The following is a 16101-nucleotide window of genomic DNA, read 5'->3' as shown; positions in this document are numbered from 1 at the left end:
TTTTCGTGGGGTTATTTTCGTGGCGCATTCAGCCAACTCGCGGGAGCCTAAGACTTTTGCTGGCGCATTCAGTCCACTCACGGGAGCCTAACCCTAACCCACCCGTACCATTTAAAAGGTCTGTTTCTAAGCATTCAGAAAACCATAACATTTTTGACTTTCGATCCACAGAATTTAACCCTTTCCCGGCTTTGGACGACATATGTCGTCCAGCGGACCGAGATTTTTCAAAAATTTGCTGTGCAGGCTGTGTTGGAGCTATGCACACGCTGTAGGTACCAGCACATGCGCATTGAGCTGCTCTTTCACATGGTATTTTCAACATCTTGCTTCGAGGTATGCTTTGTGCAGTACTGTCGAAAGAAAAGTGACCGTTTGATGATGACTTCAAGATCTTTGTAGTACAACCTCAGTGGGGCTCTAGAGCTGCTAGACAGTGAGAATATCGATGCTTATGGCCTTGTAGAGTGAGAGGACAGTGACTGGGATCGTAGCTAGGTAGGAAGCTACCTCAAGCTAAAAAATAAAGAGCCTGAGGAGCCTGAAGGAGCTGGACCAAGTTTCTGGATCTGGTAAGTCTAGAGTAGCATTTGTACAACCTACTGTATTCTGATAGCTTCAGGATAGCTTCAGTATAGGTTTGCTTAGGCTAGTTAGTACAGCAGTGGATATCATGAGCCACCATTGAACTTGTAAACTTGTGTGTAGGTGAAGAACGTTTCCCGGGAAAAGGGCGTCTGCTGATACGACCTCGCAGAGAAGTTTCGGCAGATCCTGATCGAACTATGTCACCGTGAGAACATTGAGAACACTTACTTAGTGTCTATAGTCACTTTGTGCCTTCGTATAATATTGTTTGTGTACATAATTGTGAATGTTTGTAAACAATCGCTAATTAGTTGGGGGTGGTCAGTTGCTAGGTAACGATGATGATGTCATGGTACCCCCGGGGTCTGGGCTACCTGTAGGAAATAGTTACGAATGATTTCAATGTACAGTTCATAAGATATGGATTTTTAAAGAAAAACATGTATTTATTCTGTTTTAATTAAAGCTGGGAAAGGGTTAAGTTATGACAGCCGAAAGATTCACGGGGGAGTACAGCGCAGAAAAAATACTAACTATTCCAACTATCGTATAGCGGGTCATTTTCGTGGTGCATTCAGCCCTCTCGCGAGAGCCTAAGACGTTCGCTAGCGCATTCAGCCCAACTTGCGAGAGCCCAAGACTTTTGCTGGTGCATTCAGCCAACTCGCGAGAGCCTAAGACTTTCGCTGGCGCATTTAGCGCACTCACATAAAACATACAACACAAGGGGGGAGTACAGCGCATAAAAAACATCCAACTATCGTATATATAGCGGATAATTTTCGTGGGGTTATTTTCGTGGCGCATTCAGCCAACTCGCGGGAGCCTAAGACTTTTGCTGGCGCATTCAGTCCACTCACGGGAGCCTAACCCTAACCCACCCGTACCATTTAAAAGGTCTGTTTCTAAGCATTCAGAAAACCATAACATTTTTGACTTTCGATCCACAGAATTTAACCCTTTCCCGGCTTTGGACGACATATGTCGTCCAGCGGACCGAGATTTTTCAAAAATTTGCTGTGCGGGCTGTGTTGGAGCTATGCACACGCTGTAGGTACCAGCACATGCGCATTGAGCTGCTCTTTCACATGGTATTTTCAACATCTTGCTTCGAGGTATGCTTTGTGCAGTACCGTCGAAAGAAAAGTGACCGTTTGATGATGACTTCAAGATCTTTGTAGTACAACCTCAGTGGGGCTCTAGAGCTGCTAGACAGTGAGAATATCGATGCTTATGGCCTTGTAGAGTGAGAGGACAGTGACTGGGATCGTAGCTAGGTAGGAAGCTACCTCAAGCTAAAAAATAAAGAGCCTGAGGAGCCTGAAGGAGCTGGACCAAGTTTCTGGATCTGGTAAGTCTAGAGTAGCATTTGTACAACCTACTGTATTCTGATAGCTTCAGGATAGCTTCAGTATAGGTTTGCTTAGGCTAGTTAGTACAGCAGTGGATATCATGAGCCACCATTGAACTTGTAAACTTGTGTGTAGGTGAAGAACGTTTCCCGGGAAAAGGGCGTCTGCTGATACGACCTCGCAGAGAAGTTTCGGCAGATCCTGATCGAACTATGTCACCGTGAGAACATTGAGAACACTTACTTAGTGTCTATAGTCACTTTGTGCCTTCGTATAATATTGTTTGTGTACATAATTGTGAATGTTTGTAAACAATCGCTAATTAGTTGGGGGTGGTCAGTTGCTAGGTAACGATGATGATGTCATGGTACCCCCGGGGTCTGGGCTACCTGTAGGAAATAGTTACGAATGATTTCAATGTACAGTTCATAAGATATGGATTTTTAAAGAAAAACATGTATTTATTCTGTTTTAATTAAAGCTGGGAAAGGGTTAAGTTATGACAGCCGAAAGATTCACGGGGGAGTACAGCGCAGAAAAAATACTAACTATTCCAACTATCGTATAGCGGGTCATTTTCGTGGTGCATTCAGCCCTCTCGCGAGAGCCTAAGACGTTCGCTAGCGCATTCAGCCCAACTTGCGAGAGCCCAAGACTTTTGCTGGTGCATTCAGCCAACTCGCGAGAGCCTAAGACTTTCGCTGGCGCATTTAGCGCACTCACATAAAAAATACAACACAAGGGGGGAGTACAGCGCATAAAAAACATCCAACTATCGTATATATAGCGGGTAATTTTCGTGGGGTTATTTTCGTGGTGCATTCAGCCAACTCGCGGGAGCCTAAGACTTTTGCTGGCGCATTCAGTCCACTCACGGGAGCCTAACCCTAACCCACCCGTACCATTTAAAAGGTCTGATTCTAAGCATTCAGAAAACCATAACATTTTTGACTTTCGATCCACAGAATTTAAGTTATGACAGCCGAAAGATTCACGAACAAACGGAAGGTGGGTCTTTCAACAGCCATAACAGTTGATCCATGTCAAAAATTTTATAATATTCCGAAAGCTTAGAAAAATACATTTCAAATGATGTGTTTCAATCCAATATTTCATCCGGGCCCTGAATTTGTTATTTTTAGACCTCGGACCATGGGGACTAAATTGGCAAATATCAAATAAATATGGTATCATTTGAAAGGTCTGTTTCTAAGCATTCAGAAAACCTATGCTTTCGCTTGCGCATTCAGTGCACTTGCATAAAAAACACAAAACAAGGAGGTACAATGCAGCTGTTGTGAATTATTGAACCTCCACTCATGGGAACTTAAAACTATTGCTAGTGACTAAACACAGTCACACATGCAAGGGGGGAGTACAGCACAAAAAGCACACAAACTACAAAACACAGTCACACATGCAAGGGGGGAGTACAGCGCAAAAAGCACAAACTACAAAACACAGTCACACATGCAAGGGGGGGGTACAGCGCAAAAAGCACAAACTACAAAACACGTAAAACTATTGCTAGTGAATTGAACCCACTCACGGGAACGTAAAACTATTGCTAGTGAATTGAACCCACTCATGAGAACGCAAAACTATTGCTAGTGACCACTCACGGGAACTTAAAACTATTGCTAGTGAATTGAACCCACTCACGGGAACGCAAAACTATTGCTAGTGAATTGAACCCACTGACGGGAACGCAAAATTATTGCTAGTAAATTGAACCCACTCACGGAAACTTGAAACCACCCACGGGAACGTAAAACTATTGCTAGTGAATTGAACCCACTCAAGGGAATGCAAAACTATTGCTAGTGAATTGAACCCACTCACGGGAACGCAAAACTATTGCTAGTGAATTGAACCCACTCACGGGAACGCAAAACTATTGCTAGTGAATTGAACCCACTCACGGGAACGCAAAACTATTGCTAGTGAATTGAACCCACTCACGGGAACTTAAAACTATTGCTAGTGAATTGAACCCACCCACGGGAACGCAAAACTATTGCTAGTGAATTGAACCCACCCACGGGAACGCAAAACTATTGCTGGTGAATTGAACCCACCCACGGGAACGCAAAACTATTGCTGGTGAATTGAACCCACCCACGGGAACGCAAAACTATTGCTGGTGAATTGAACCCACCCACGGGAACGCAAAACTATTGCTGGTGAATGGAACCCACCCACGGGAACGCAAAACTATTGCTGGTGAATTGAACCCACCCACGGGAACGCAAAACTATTGCTGGTGAATTGAACCCACCCACGGGAACGCAAAACTATTGCTGGTGAATTGAACCCACCCACGGGAACGCAAAACTATTGCTGGTGAATTGAACCCACCCACGGGAACGTAAAACTATTGCTAGTGAATTGAACCCACCCACGGGAACGCAAAACTATTGCTAGTGAATTGAACCCACTCATGAGAACGCAAAACTATTGCTAGTGACCACTCACGGGAACTTAAAACTATTGCTAGTGAATTGAACCCACTCACGGGAACGCAAAACTATTGCTAGTGAATTGAACCCACTGACGGGAACGCAAAATTATTGCTAGTAAATTGAACCCACTCACGGGAACGTAAAACTATTGCTAGTGAATTTAACCCACTCACGGAAACTTGAAACCACCCACGGGAACGTAAAACTATTGCTAGTGAATTGAACCCACTCAAGGGAATGCAAAACTATTGCTAGTGAATTGAACCCACTCACGAGAACGCAAAACTATTGCTAGTGAATTGAACCCACCCACGGAAACGCAAAACTATTGCTAGTGAATTGAACCCACCCACGGGAACGCAAAACTATTGCTGGTGAATTGAACCCACCCACGGGAACGCAAAACTATTGCTGGTGAATTGAACCCACCCACGGGAACGCAAAACTATTGCTGGTGAATTGAACCCACCCACGGGAACGCAAAACTATTGCTGGTGAATTGAACCCACTCACGGAAACGCAAAACTATTGCTAGTGAATTGAACCCACTCACGGGAACGCAAAACTATTGCTAGTGAATTGAACCCACCCACGGGAACGCAAAACTATTGCTAGTGAATTGAACCCACCCACGGGAACGCAAAACTATTGCTGGTGAATTGAACCCACCCACGGGAACGCAAAACTATTGCTGGTGAATTGAACCCACCCACGGGAACGCAAAACTATTGCTGGTGAATTGAACCCACCCACGGAAACGCAAAACTATTGCTGGTGAATTGAACCCACTCACGGGAACGCAAAACTATTGCTAGTGAATTGAACCCACTCACGGGAACGCAAAACTATTGCTAGTGAATCGAACCCACTCACGGGAACGCAAAACTATTGCTAGTGAATCGAACCCACTCACGGGAACGCAAAACTATTGCTAGTGAATTGAACCCACCCACGGGAACACAAAACTATTGCTAGTGACCACTCACGGGAACTTAAAACTATTGCTAGTGAATTGAACCCACCCACGGGAACGCAAAACTATTGCTAGTGAATTGAACCCACCCACGGGAACGCAAAACTATTGCTGGTGAATTGAACCCACCCACGGGAACGCAAAACTATTGCTGGTGAATTGAACCCACCCACGGGAACGCAAAACTATTGCTGGTGAATTGAACCCACCCACGGGAACGCAAAACTATTGCTGGTGAATTGAACCCACCCACGGGAACGCAAAACTATTGCTGGTGAATTGAACCCACCCACAGGAACGCAAAACTATTGCTGGTGAATTGAACCCACCCACGGGAACGCAAAACTATTGCTGGTGAATTGAACCCACCCACGGGAACGCAAAACTATTGCTAGTGAATTGAACCCACCCACGGGAACGCAAAACTATTGCTAGTGAATTGAACCCACTCACTGGAACGCAAAACTATTGCTAGTGAATTGAACCCACTCATGAGAACGCAAAACTATTGCTAGTGACCACTCACGGGAACTTAAAACTATTGCTAGTGAATTGAACCCACTCACGGGAACGCAAAACTATTGCTAGTGAATTGAACCCACTGACGGGAACGCAAAATTATTGCTAGTAAATTGAACCCACTCACGGGAACGTAAAACTATTGCTAGTGAATTTAACCCACTCACGGAAACTTGAAACCACCCACGGGAACGTAAAACTATTGCTAGTGAATTTAACCCACTCACGGAAACTTGAAACCACCCACGGGAACGTAAAACTATTGCTAGTGAATTGAACCCACTCAAGGGAATGCAAAACTATTGCTAGTGAATTGAACCCACTCACGGGAACGCAAAACTATTGCTAGTGAATTGAACCCACTCACGGGAACGCAAAACTATTGCTAGTGAATTGAACCCACTCACGGGAACGCAAAACTATTGCTAGTGAATTGAACCCACTCACGGGAACTTAAAACTATTGCTAGTGAATTGAACCGACTCACGGGAACGTAAAACTATTGCTAGTGAATTGAACCCACCCACGGGAACGCAAAACTATTGCTAGTGAATTGAACCCACTCACGGGAACGCAAAACTATTGCTAGTGAATTGAACCCACCCACGGGAACGCAAAACTATTGCTAGTGAATTGAACCCACTCACGGGAACGCAAAACTATTGCTAGTGAATTGAACCCACTCACGGGAACGCAAAACTATTGCTAGTGAATTGAACCCACTCACGGGAACTTAAAACTATTGCTAGTGAATTGAACCCACTCATGGGAACGTAAAACTATTGCTAGTGAATTGAACCTACTCAAGGGAATGCAAAACTATTGCTAGTGAATTGAACCCACTTACGAGAACGCAAAACTATTGCTAGTGAATTGAACCCACCCACGGGAACGCAAAACTATTGCTAGTGACCACTCACGGGAACTTAAAACTATTGCTAGTGAATTGAACCCACCCACGGGAAAGCAAAACTATTGCTAGTGAATTGAACCCACCCACGGGAACGCAAAACTATTGCTAGTGAATTGAACCCACTCACGGGAACGTAAAACTATTGCTAGTGAATTGAACCCACTCACGGAACGTAAAACTATTGCTAGTGAATTAAACCCACTCACGGGAACGCAAAACTATTGCTAGTGAATTGAACCCACCCACGGGAACGCAAAACTATTGCTAGTGACCACTCACAGGAACTTAAAACTATTGCTAGTGAATTGAACCCACCCACGGGAACGCAAAACTATTGCTAGTGACCACTCACGAGAACTTAAAACTATTGCTAGTGAATTGAACCCAATCACGGGAACGCAAAACTATTGCTAGTGAATTGAACCCACTCACGGGAACGCAAAACTATTGCTAGTGAATTGAACCCACCCACGGGAACGCAAAACTATTGCTAGTGAATTGAACCCACCCACGGGAACGCAAAACTATTGCTAGTGAATTGAACCCACTCACGGGAACGCAAAACTATTGCTAGTGAATTGAACCCACCCACGGGAACGTAAACACTAGGGGGGAGTACAGCGAATAACTATTCCAAGCACTGTTAGATAAGGCCTATCACATGAATATGCTCAGATCAAAGTTTGGTCAGGGAAGGAGAGATCAAAGTTTGGTCAGGGAAAGAGTCACACTCTGTACGCGGCAGTACTCACTGTTTCTTAGGTCGATTGTATTTTTATCTGACGTCCAATGGCTGGATCATCATCAGCATCCAACAGAGTGAACAACTGACCCTCACGAATCTAACAAGTGAGAGAACAATCAGACCACTCAATCACTAGTAGATAATTCCACCATAACAATTATTATCTTAAACATTTTTATTTCTTCAAATCAACTTGAGCTGCAATAATTGATAGTGTATGTACAGTCTTGTAGCACTACTAAATACACACATTATCTTGGAGACTGACACAAGTTATAGGGCTCTCAAACTTAGGCCTGATTTAACACAACACTTTCCCCATAAAATGTATAATTTAAGCAACTTTCAGGAGGTCATAACTTCACTAAAAAGCAATCAATATCAAAACTAAGAGATGCATTCTGTAGCTCTAGACAAGGCCTATCACATGACATGCTCAGATCACAGTTCTGGTGGGGGAAAGAGTCACACTCTGCACGCGGCAGTACTCACTATTTCTTAATTGTGTTCCTTTATCTGCAGTGAAAGACGTCCAATGGGTTGTACGCAAACTCCACAGTGTCACCTTGTAACTCCTCCATCATATGTTGTCATAGTAACTGGTCACTGACTCCGCCCCTCTCGTGCTCTCCATCACTGTACGCAATGAAGTAACGGGTCAACAAATGTGTAGCAATGGATGCATTTGATACAGAGGCTGTATAGTTTGATCACTAGTAATGATATCTATTAGCAGATATTGAATGCCAGTCATCTAAAGCAGCCTATACACTATACTAGGTGGTCCACTTTTGATCATGACTAGCCACTCACTTGTACTCGCTGCGCTGCTCTTTGCCTGTGATCCATTGCTGCTGGTCTTTTGGAGGAGTATTCACCAGATATCCAGCCTTGTGGAAGCTCCTAGAGGGAAGGACAAGTGAACGCTTTTCCTCCCCAACCGTCTCCATTTTGTGTGTGAGCGTGTTGTCATCAAATCTACAAAATGAAACATATTTTGTCTAATAGTGTGACGATCTTTACCCAATGGCCATGTGGTGCATTCACTCTAATACTCTGAGAGCACATCCATTGGAGTGGTCCTACTAGCTAGCACGGTGCACTGGACACAATGGACCAACACTCTGACTCAGGGGAAAGGTGAGCGCTACCTTATTACTAGACAATAATAATTGATGACTTATTAATTTTCGGTAGAACTGTATAGGATATTGTGTATGCAACTGCTTGAGGCTCAAACCCTGGCCAGTGTTGACTGGGGGAATGGGGGATTTGAAGACAGAATCCTCCCCCACCATGGGGAAGCTTGACCTGGGGTATGGTCAACTCCCTAATGTTAGCCCGACCCCTCCTGGGGGGCATCACATTGATAGGTGCATTATAAATAATAATCACAGTAGGGATTGTCCATTTTGTAGCTCCTTGAAAGCCTATCAAATTAGGGATTGCTTTACAGTATGATGCTATAATAATATAGTGATGGTGTGGTTGTCAGGTGTGTGATATAGTCCTCTCCAACAGCTACAGAATGCACTATTCACTTATTACAAGCTTTTGATTCAACTCAATATTAATATCTCCCATTGTTGAGCATCTTATAAACATGCTCCCCCACACACAGTTTCAACACACACGTGTAGAGGAGCTGTGTCAGAATAATGTCTTCACAAGGGAACACAAGTTTCCCACGGATGAGGACCGCCTCACTGACTTCCATTATCATCTCTTGTTTGTGATGAGATAAAGATCACCTTCTGTTGTGTGCCTAAAGTGAGTGTGTGTGGAGGGTGTGTGCGCGTGTGTGTGTGTGTGTGTGCGTGTGCGTGTGTGTGGGTGGGTGTGTGTGTGTGCGTGTGCGTGTGCGTGTGTGTGTGTGTGCGTGTGTGTGGGTGGGTGGGTGTGTGCGTGTGCGTGTGTGTGGGTGGGTGTGTGCGTGTGCGTGTGCGTGTGTGTGTGTGTGCGTGTGTGTGGGTGGGTGGGTGTGTGCGTGTGCGTGTGTGTGGGTGGGTGTGTGTGTGTGTGTGTGTGTGGGTGTGTGTGTGCGTGTGCGTGTGTGTGGGTGGGTGTGTGTGTGTGTGGAGGTGCTATAATATCTTTGATGGTCAATAACTTAGGCAACACTGTACTTAATAATAATTATTTTGGCGAGTATTTTTAAAAATAGCGGTATGGTATCTTTGCTGTATAGTAGCCACGCCTAAGATGCGGACCCTGACCCTGAAATATGATATATCGGCTGGTCCACGAGATTACGCCTAAGACGCCAAATTAAAAAATGCCAAATCGGCTATTTTGCATGTAATACCTGCTTCCTTGTAATTATTATTCTTTGTTCTTGTTTAATTAGGTAGCGTGGTGATGGAGTTGCTGACTCAGTGATCACTCGACTGAGACAACATCCTCTGCCGCTGCTAAGTCCGTTGCTAGGCTACACCATCGGACAAAACCCACCATACATCGTGACCTCAAGGTCAGTACAGTGGAATCTCTTTATAACATAATTATTTGTGGAGCAGAGTTTTAGCCATTGTACAAAGGTGACCTTTGTTGAGGGGTGGTTTTAATTGTACACAAACTGTTCATTTGGGACCAGTGTTTCCCCTATGTGTTGAAGAAGGAGCACCCTGTTTGAATAGCTAATTGAGTTAGTGGGATTCTCACAGTATTCTCCCAATTCAATTACCTTACTGTGTTTTGCAAGTTGCTTGTCATTGTGCACAGTAAATGAGCCTTGTCTGTAGTAAAGTGAATGTGTCTATTCAAAAAAAAAAAATTAATTTGCTAACTTAGTTAGCTAAGCTGTTAGTGTATATGCACATGCAGTACTCTGCCACAGTAGTACTATAGACAACGCCCATTTACTGTGCACAATGACAAGCAACTTGCAAAACACAGTACATGTACTTTTTGAGGGCTAATATTTTCTGGCTAAACTGCGAGATAAAATTAGACCTTTGAACAAAATTCCCCGCTATAAGGTGCTATCAATGGTAGATTCTCTTAACTACTCTTGGTGGTATGGAAACTCAAATGGATTTGAAGTGGAGAATGGGCTGGGACTAGCTTACATATACCAGCAGATATACCTGTATCATCACATGTAGCTACTAATCTGTCCACTGCATGTATGGAAAGCAGTGTGAAGGCTGAACAGCATGCAAGTCTCAGGTAGTCTAGTTCTAGAAGCCATCATTGCTCTTTTTATTTATAACTATACTTTGTTGCATGTTTGGCCCTCGACCACTAATTTACTACTGAGCCAATATCTGGCATATTGCACTCGTGGTCATGCAATAACTAATACATACATGCACGGACATGTATTTATACTAGATTTATTTGCAGGTTTGTGGTAATGCAGTGAATGATTCAGTATTTTGCCAATGTCTGTGCAAACAGCTGTTACAGTAGTGTAGCTAGCCCATGCAGCTGTGCCAGGTTTCACAACTTACTACAAACACTTGTGGCGTGCCATACAGCTGTTTACCCTAAATTCCTTATCATTACCGCAAAATCACCCTACAATGTTGCTATGCAAACAATGTGTAGTCTTGAGCAATGATGGCTTCCAGAACTTGTACACACTAAAATAATGGTACTGTGTTTTGCAAGTTGCTTCAGTGTCATTGTGCACAGTAAATAGGCGTTGTCTATAGTACTACTGAGTCTGTAGTATAGTGAATGTGTCTATTCAGCAAAACAAATTAATTTGCTAACTTACATGTAGTTAGCTAAGCTGTTATAGTGTATATGCACATGCAGTACTCTGTTGACTTGCTATACCTCTGTTGATTTGTTGATTTGAGCCAGTATGGGAGTTGTTTTAGTTATAGAAGTACACTAAAAGAGCAGGTAGAAATTAGAGGACATAGAGAAAGTTATGAGTTAGCACATTCCTGATTAAATCTAGTAACCACAGTAGTACTATAGACAATGCCCATTTACTGTGCACAATGCAAGCAACTTGCAAAACACAGTATCTGATTGTACATTATGGTCATGTATTGTGTCACATGCAAACATTACAGTAGCTATTTTCCATGTACTGCTGATCCTCATCAGAGTGCTACTGTAGATATAGAGTATGCTGGAGATGAACACTTAGAGCTGCTGTCAACCAAGGAGGAAACTAATAGAACAATAATCGTATTCTAGGTGTACTTCAAAATCTTCCTTAAAAGCTCCTCAAATTCACCATGCAGAATCAATCTCAGAGCATGTAAATACAAAAATGTCTGGGGGAGAGCCCACAGAGCCTATTGTGTACTGTAGCTAGTGGTTGATTTATGTTTTCTGGTTTGCATTTTAATTGAAGTAAATGTGGTCTGTCTAGTCATCAAGACTGTGGAATGTGGGGGGATGAGTGGTGGTAGGCTTAAACCAATTTCCTTGAATCACGGGTTACTGAACATTTTAAGTGTAAACACTTTAGTAGTGATACTCATTTCCATGAGACGAATCTAATAATAGGCATATCATCACACCCTCACACAACACACACCCGCCCACTCACAGGCACTGGGCATAATACTGTTCAAGCTGTGCTTCATGGATACTCCATTTGGTGACAACCCTCTAGCCATAGTCAGTGCTCAGTACAGCATTCCTGAAGACTCTCCCTACACACAAGACCTGCACAACTTGAGAGGTGAGACCACGCACACACACACACACACACACACACACACACACACACACACACACACACACACACGCACGCACACACACACACACACACACACACACACACACACTAGTAAATGTAACTAGCATCACTGGGTATATGTATAAATTTCCCTAAAGACTATCTTATTCTGCCAGCTTAAGTATGTTGCTCTAATGGCACGTGTATTCTCCCCCATTTAGTGACAACCCTCTAGCAGTGCTCAGTACAGCATTCCTGAAGACTCTCCCTACACACAAGACCTGCACAACTTGAGAGGTGAGACCACACACACACACACACCCTAGTGAAATGTAGCCAGGTTTACACATGATTATGTTAACTTTAAGCCTTTAATTATAAAGACTATTGATAGTGAGTTTTTTCTTTGTGAAATGAACCTGTTTTCAGAGCTAACTTTGAGAACACACACTAGCTACAGGTGCTATGATATTCTGCCAGCCTCAAGTGTATTGCTCTATTATTATAATGATACGTATATCATTGTCCCCTTTGTAGGCTATCTGTTGACCTCTGACCCTGAGCTGCGTCCCAGTATCTGGCAAGTGTGTGAGGTGGTGTCCAGGATCACAGGAACCACCAACCATGTCACTAATGTCTTTGTGAGTACCTTACTATTAGTATACCCTGTGTATGTATAGTGGTGGGTAGACCAACAGTGGCTCTGTATTATAGAGGGTGGTCTGCTAACACAGGTCCAAACACATGCTATGGAGACTTTGAGGCCCATTAACCTGGCTGTATTATAGAGGGTGGCCTGCTAACACAGGTCCAAACACATGCTATGGAGACTTTGGGGCCCATTAATCTGGCTTATTGATTATACAGCAGAGGCTGACTCTGGGTCCCTTATCAAACCTGGCTGTATTATAGAGGGTGACTACAATAGACACACTCCACTCTATATACTGCTTATTGAACCTCCCACCCCTCACACACACACACACACACACACACACACACACACACACACACCTCACAGACTGGCAGTCCATTTCCTACGGATGACTTTGGTAGCACTTCATTTTTGACGGACGTTCCTCTACCCCGCCCACTCATAATACTGCTGACAATGCAAGACGAGATTTGTTTGGAGCACCCCCCCCCTTAGAGAGAGTTCAAAGATTACGACGACAATGACAACTGTAGATCAATTTGGAGCAGTTCCTTTTAGCTGAATTTTAATATTTATTTTTCCGTGTGTTTATAAGTGTTGTTTTGTGTGTAGTAGGGTCACATGACTCCACTATTGACTGTGTGCATATAATTATAAATGGATTTTTATGCTTTTGCAATTGCAATTAATCATGTGGGTTTTTGTGGCCGGAAGGGCCCTTGAAATACAGAAAGAGGGTGCATGCACTTTGCTTACTGAGCTGAGATACAATTCAAGGGGTGAATTTGACAGAGTTTGAACAAAGCTTCGGAATGGCTACTGAACAAGACTCAGAGTGAGTGAACATGTAGACTATAATTACTACTCATGGTAGCACCTTGTGATTGCATGGAGGGAGGCTCATTCCATTAGTAGAGTCAGAGCAGGCTATGATCAGAGGTGGAACACTGTACAGCAAAGTGACAGCTGGATATGTGCATGGTGTCACTTGTATAAACTATATACACATATCAAGTAATTCTCTGCATGACTGATCCCCCAACCATCTATTTTGTACAGTGCTCAAAAGAAGCTAGCCAGGGACTTATGGCAGGCTGTAAACTATAGTAACGTCATCAAAGTTAGGTCCATGTTGGGACAGGGGGCAGACCCCAACCACCAGCTCTACTGGAGTGACAAGTGGGCGGATAAGCAATCTCCATTACACTTGGCTTGCTGGAGGGGCTACCTTGAGATTGTGAAGACACTGGTTACTCATGGAGCTCGTACTGATAAAGGTGGTGGGAGTGAAAACATGACTCCACTTCACTGGGCATGCTGGGGAGGTCATAAAGAGGTGGTGCAGTACTTGAAGGAGGTCGGGTGCAGCACTGGTAAGTAGTCATTATAATTATTTGTGTATTGTAATTGTTTCTCCATATCATTATGGTATCTGAATTATATACATGTACTGTGTAGCAATATCAATTGTGTCAGTAATTTCACGTAGTATAATAATTATTTGCGATGTAGTAGTCGTAGCACTGGTAAGTAGTCGTTGTGTATGTGAAGTTTTCATACCATGCATACAGCGGAAAGTTTAATAGTGTTACATTTCAATTTCGAATAATTATTTGCAATGTACGTACACTTGTTTGAAATACATAAACATTTGCTATACGGTTGCCATAGTAATATCTGTTAAAAATATATGTGATAGTTGAACTTTGTTCCACAACAGATGTGAGGGATAATAGTAACAGGACTCAGGCATTTCTGTATGCGCTTTAGAAATCCCATACCTAATTTCCACAAACAGTGGTGTATCAAGCTCGAATTTGGTGCACCAATAGAACAAGGCATGCCCTTTCCTATGCTACCTTTACTTTCTCCGTACGACAAGTGGTTGTGGTACAATGACATGTTTGGTCCATCTTGACCACTATACACTTACGTACATGGCTGAAGTTAAACTCGTCACTAGAAATCCCATACCTAACTTCCGCACACAGTCGTGTATCACGTTCAAACTTTGCATACCAATAATTAATAAGACCAACTATTTCTATTTGTATAGGCTTGTTTTATTTTTCCGCAATTTTGAGTCTATAGTCTATAATAACATATCTCACTTAATTATTGAGTATATTGACGTATCACCACACACAGATGTGAGGGACAGGCGGGGCCTAACACCACTGCACAGGGCTTGTGTGGGAGGAAATATACAACTAGTGAAATACCTAGTTGAGGAACTAAAGTGTGATGTTGGTGAGTGATTTCCGTAGTGGGTACTGTTTCATTAGATCCTCTGATAGACAACCCGTGAATATATTAATGTGGTTCAATGTGCATGTAATGAAACAATCAGTGTACCTGCAGTTGTATCGTCATGGCAACTGCAATACAATACACAGTTGGTACATGATAATAAAATAATGTAGTCATCCTGCATGGTAATGGTCAGTACTACTACAAGATCTCTGTCCCTTACCTGTCCAGATGTAACTAATAATGATGGCAGGACTCCTCTTGACTGGGCAGTACAGTATGGTCAGACTGAAGTTGCTGACTATCTCAAGTCTGTAGTCTCCACTCCTGAACCAAGTATGTGTCACTAGAAATCCCATACCTAATTTCCACAAATATTGGTATAGCAAGTTCAAACTTTGCATACCAATAGTGCTAGCCATGCCGGTTCCATTGATACCTTCGTTGTTTTTGTAGGACAATTGGTTGTGGTACAATTACACGTTTTGTAGACCCCAATAATACCTGGAATGTTAGTAGCTCCCACGCACATTCCATTCTACTACTTGGCCTATAAATATATCGATCACTAGCACTTGTGTGGGTGCGTCTACTGTTATGTAGATTGGAGAGTTTTCTGAATCACTATTGCATAATGTACTTTATGTGTTACATGTCATAATTATTATGCCTCGGTACGCATGCGCAAGCGAGGTATGCGGTAGTGTGTGTGTGTGTGTGTGTGTGTGTGTGTGTGTGTGTGTGTGTGTGTGTGTTGTGTGTGTGTGTGTGTGTGTGTGTGTGTGTGTGTGTGTGTGTGTGTGGATCGCTACAGCTGCTCTAGGTGTGCAAGTAAGAGTTTCCATAGGCTTCTAGTCATGTTTTCTTGGATTTTAATTTGTGAATTTGCAAACTAATGCTTGGTTCTTGAGTTATGCCTAGTTTTGCTTACTTGGAATGTCATTGCAGCCTTTTCAGAAGAGCACGTAGCCAAACTTGTTTGCTAGTGCATATAAATTA

At 43.1% G+C, this 16101-nt stretch overlaps 1 protein-coding gene and 3 long non-coding RNA genes across 8 annotated transcripts in view; all 4 read left to right on the top strand.

The window, feature by feature from the left end:
* The first annotated feature begins 179 nt into the window (after positions 1–179).
* Positions 180–890, top strand: LOC135349042 (uncharacterized). The gene is made up of 2 exons (XR_010398863.1): positions 180–572; positions 709–890. It is a non-coding gene; the product is annotated as an uncharacterized LOC135349042 (long non-coding RNA).
* Positions 891–1546: 656 nt separating this feature from the next.
* LOC135349092 (uncharacterized) lies at positions 1547–2257 on the top strand. The gene is made up of 2 exons (XR_010398876.1): positions 1547–1939; positions 2076–2257. It is a non-coding gene; the product is annotated as an uncharacterized LOC135349092 (long non-coding RNA).
* A 6308-nt stretch (positions 2258–8565) lies between these two features.
* On the top strand, positions 8566–12195 carry LOC135348380 (uncharacterized). Of its 4 annotated transcripts, none has more exons than XR_010398752.1 (4): positions 8566–8692; positions 9174–9322; positions 9900–10022; positions 12068–12195. It is a non-coding gene; the product is annotated as an uncharacterized LOC135348380 (long non-coding RNA). The 4 variants fall into 4 exon arrangements; XR_010398748.1 differs by lacking the exon at positions 12068–12195 and adding an exon at positions 8750–8925 and having other exon boundaries at positions 8572–8692; positions 9900–10610; XR_010398742.1 differs by lacking the exon at positions 12068–12195 and having other exon boundaries at positions 9900–10308.
* A 1344-nt stretch (positions 12196–13539) lies between these two features.
* LOC135345989 (uncharacterized) overlaps positions 13540–16101 on the top strand; it is a 12623-nt gene continuing 10061 nt past the window's right edge. For both annotated transcript variants that reach the window (XM_064543562.1, XM_064543486.1), the window contains exons 1-4: positions 13540–13687; positions 13912–14225; positions 15001–15102; positions 15334–15438. In XM_064543562.1, coding sequence (XP_064399632.1) covers positions 13665–13687; positions 13912–14225; positions 15001–15102; positions 15334–15438 — 544 coding nt within the window. In that variant the 5' untranslated portion in view covers positions 13540–13664. The remainder of the gene's footprint in view (positions 13688–13911; positions 14226–15000; positions 15103–15333; positions 15439–16101) is intronic.

The sequence above is a fragment of the Halichondria panicea genome, chromosome 1, assembly GCF_963675165.1.
Source record: "Halichondria panicea chromosome 1, odHalPani1.1, whole genome shotgun sequence".
Classification (NCBI taxonomy): domain Eukaryota; kingdom Metazoa; phylum Porifera; class Demospongiae; order Suberitida; family Halichondriidae; genus Halichondria; species Halichondria panicea.
The sequence above is the reverse complement of the archived record's forward strand: the minus strand, read 5'-3'. Positions and strand labels throughout refer to the sequence as shown.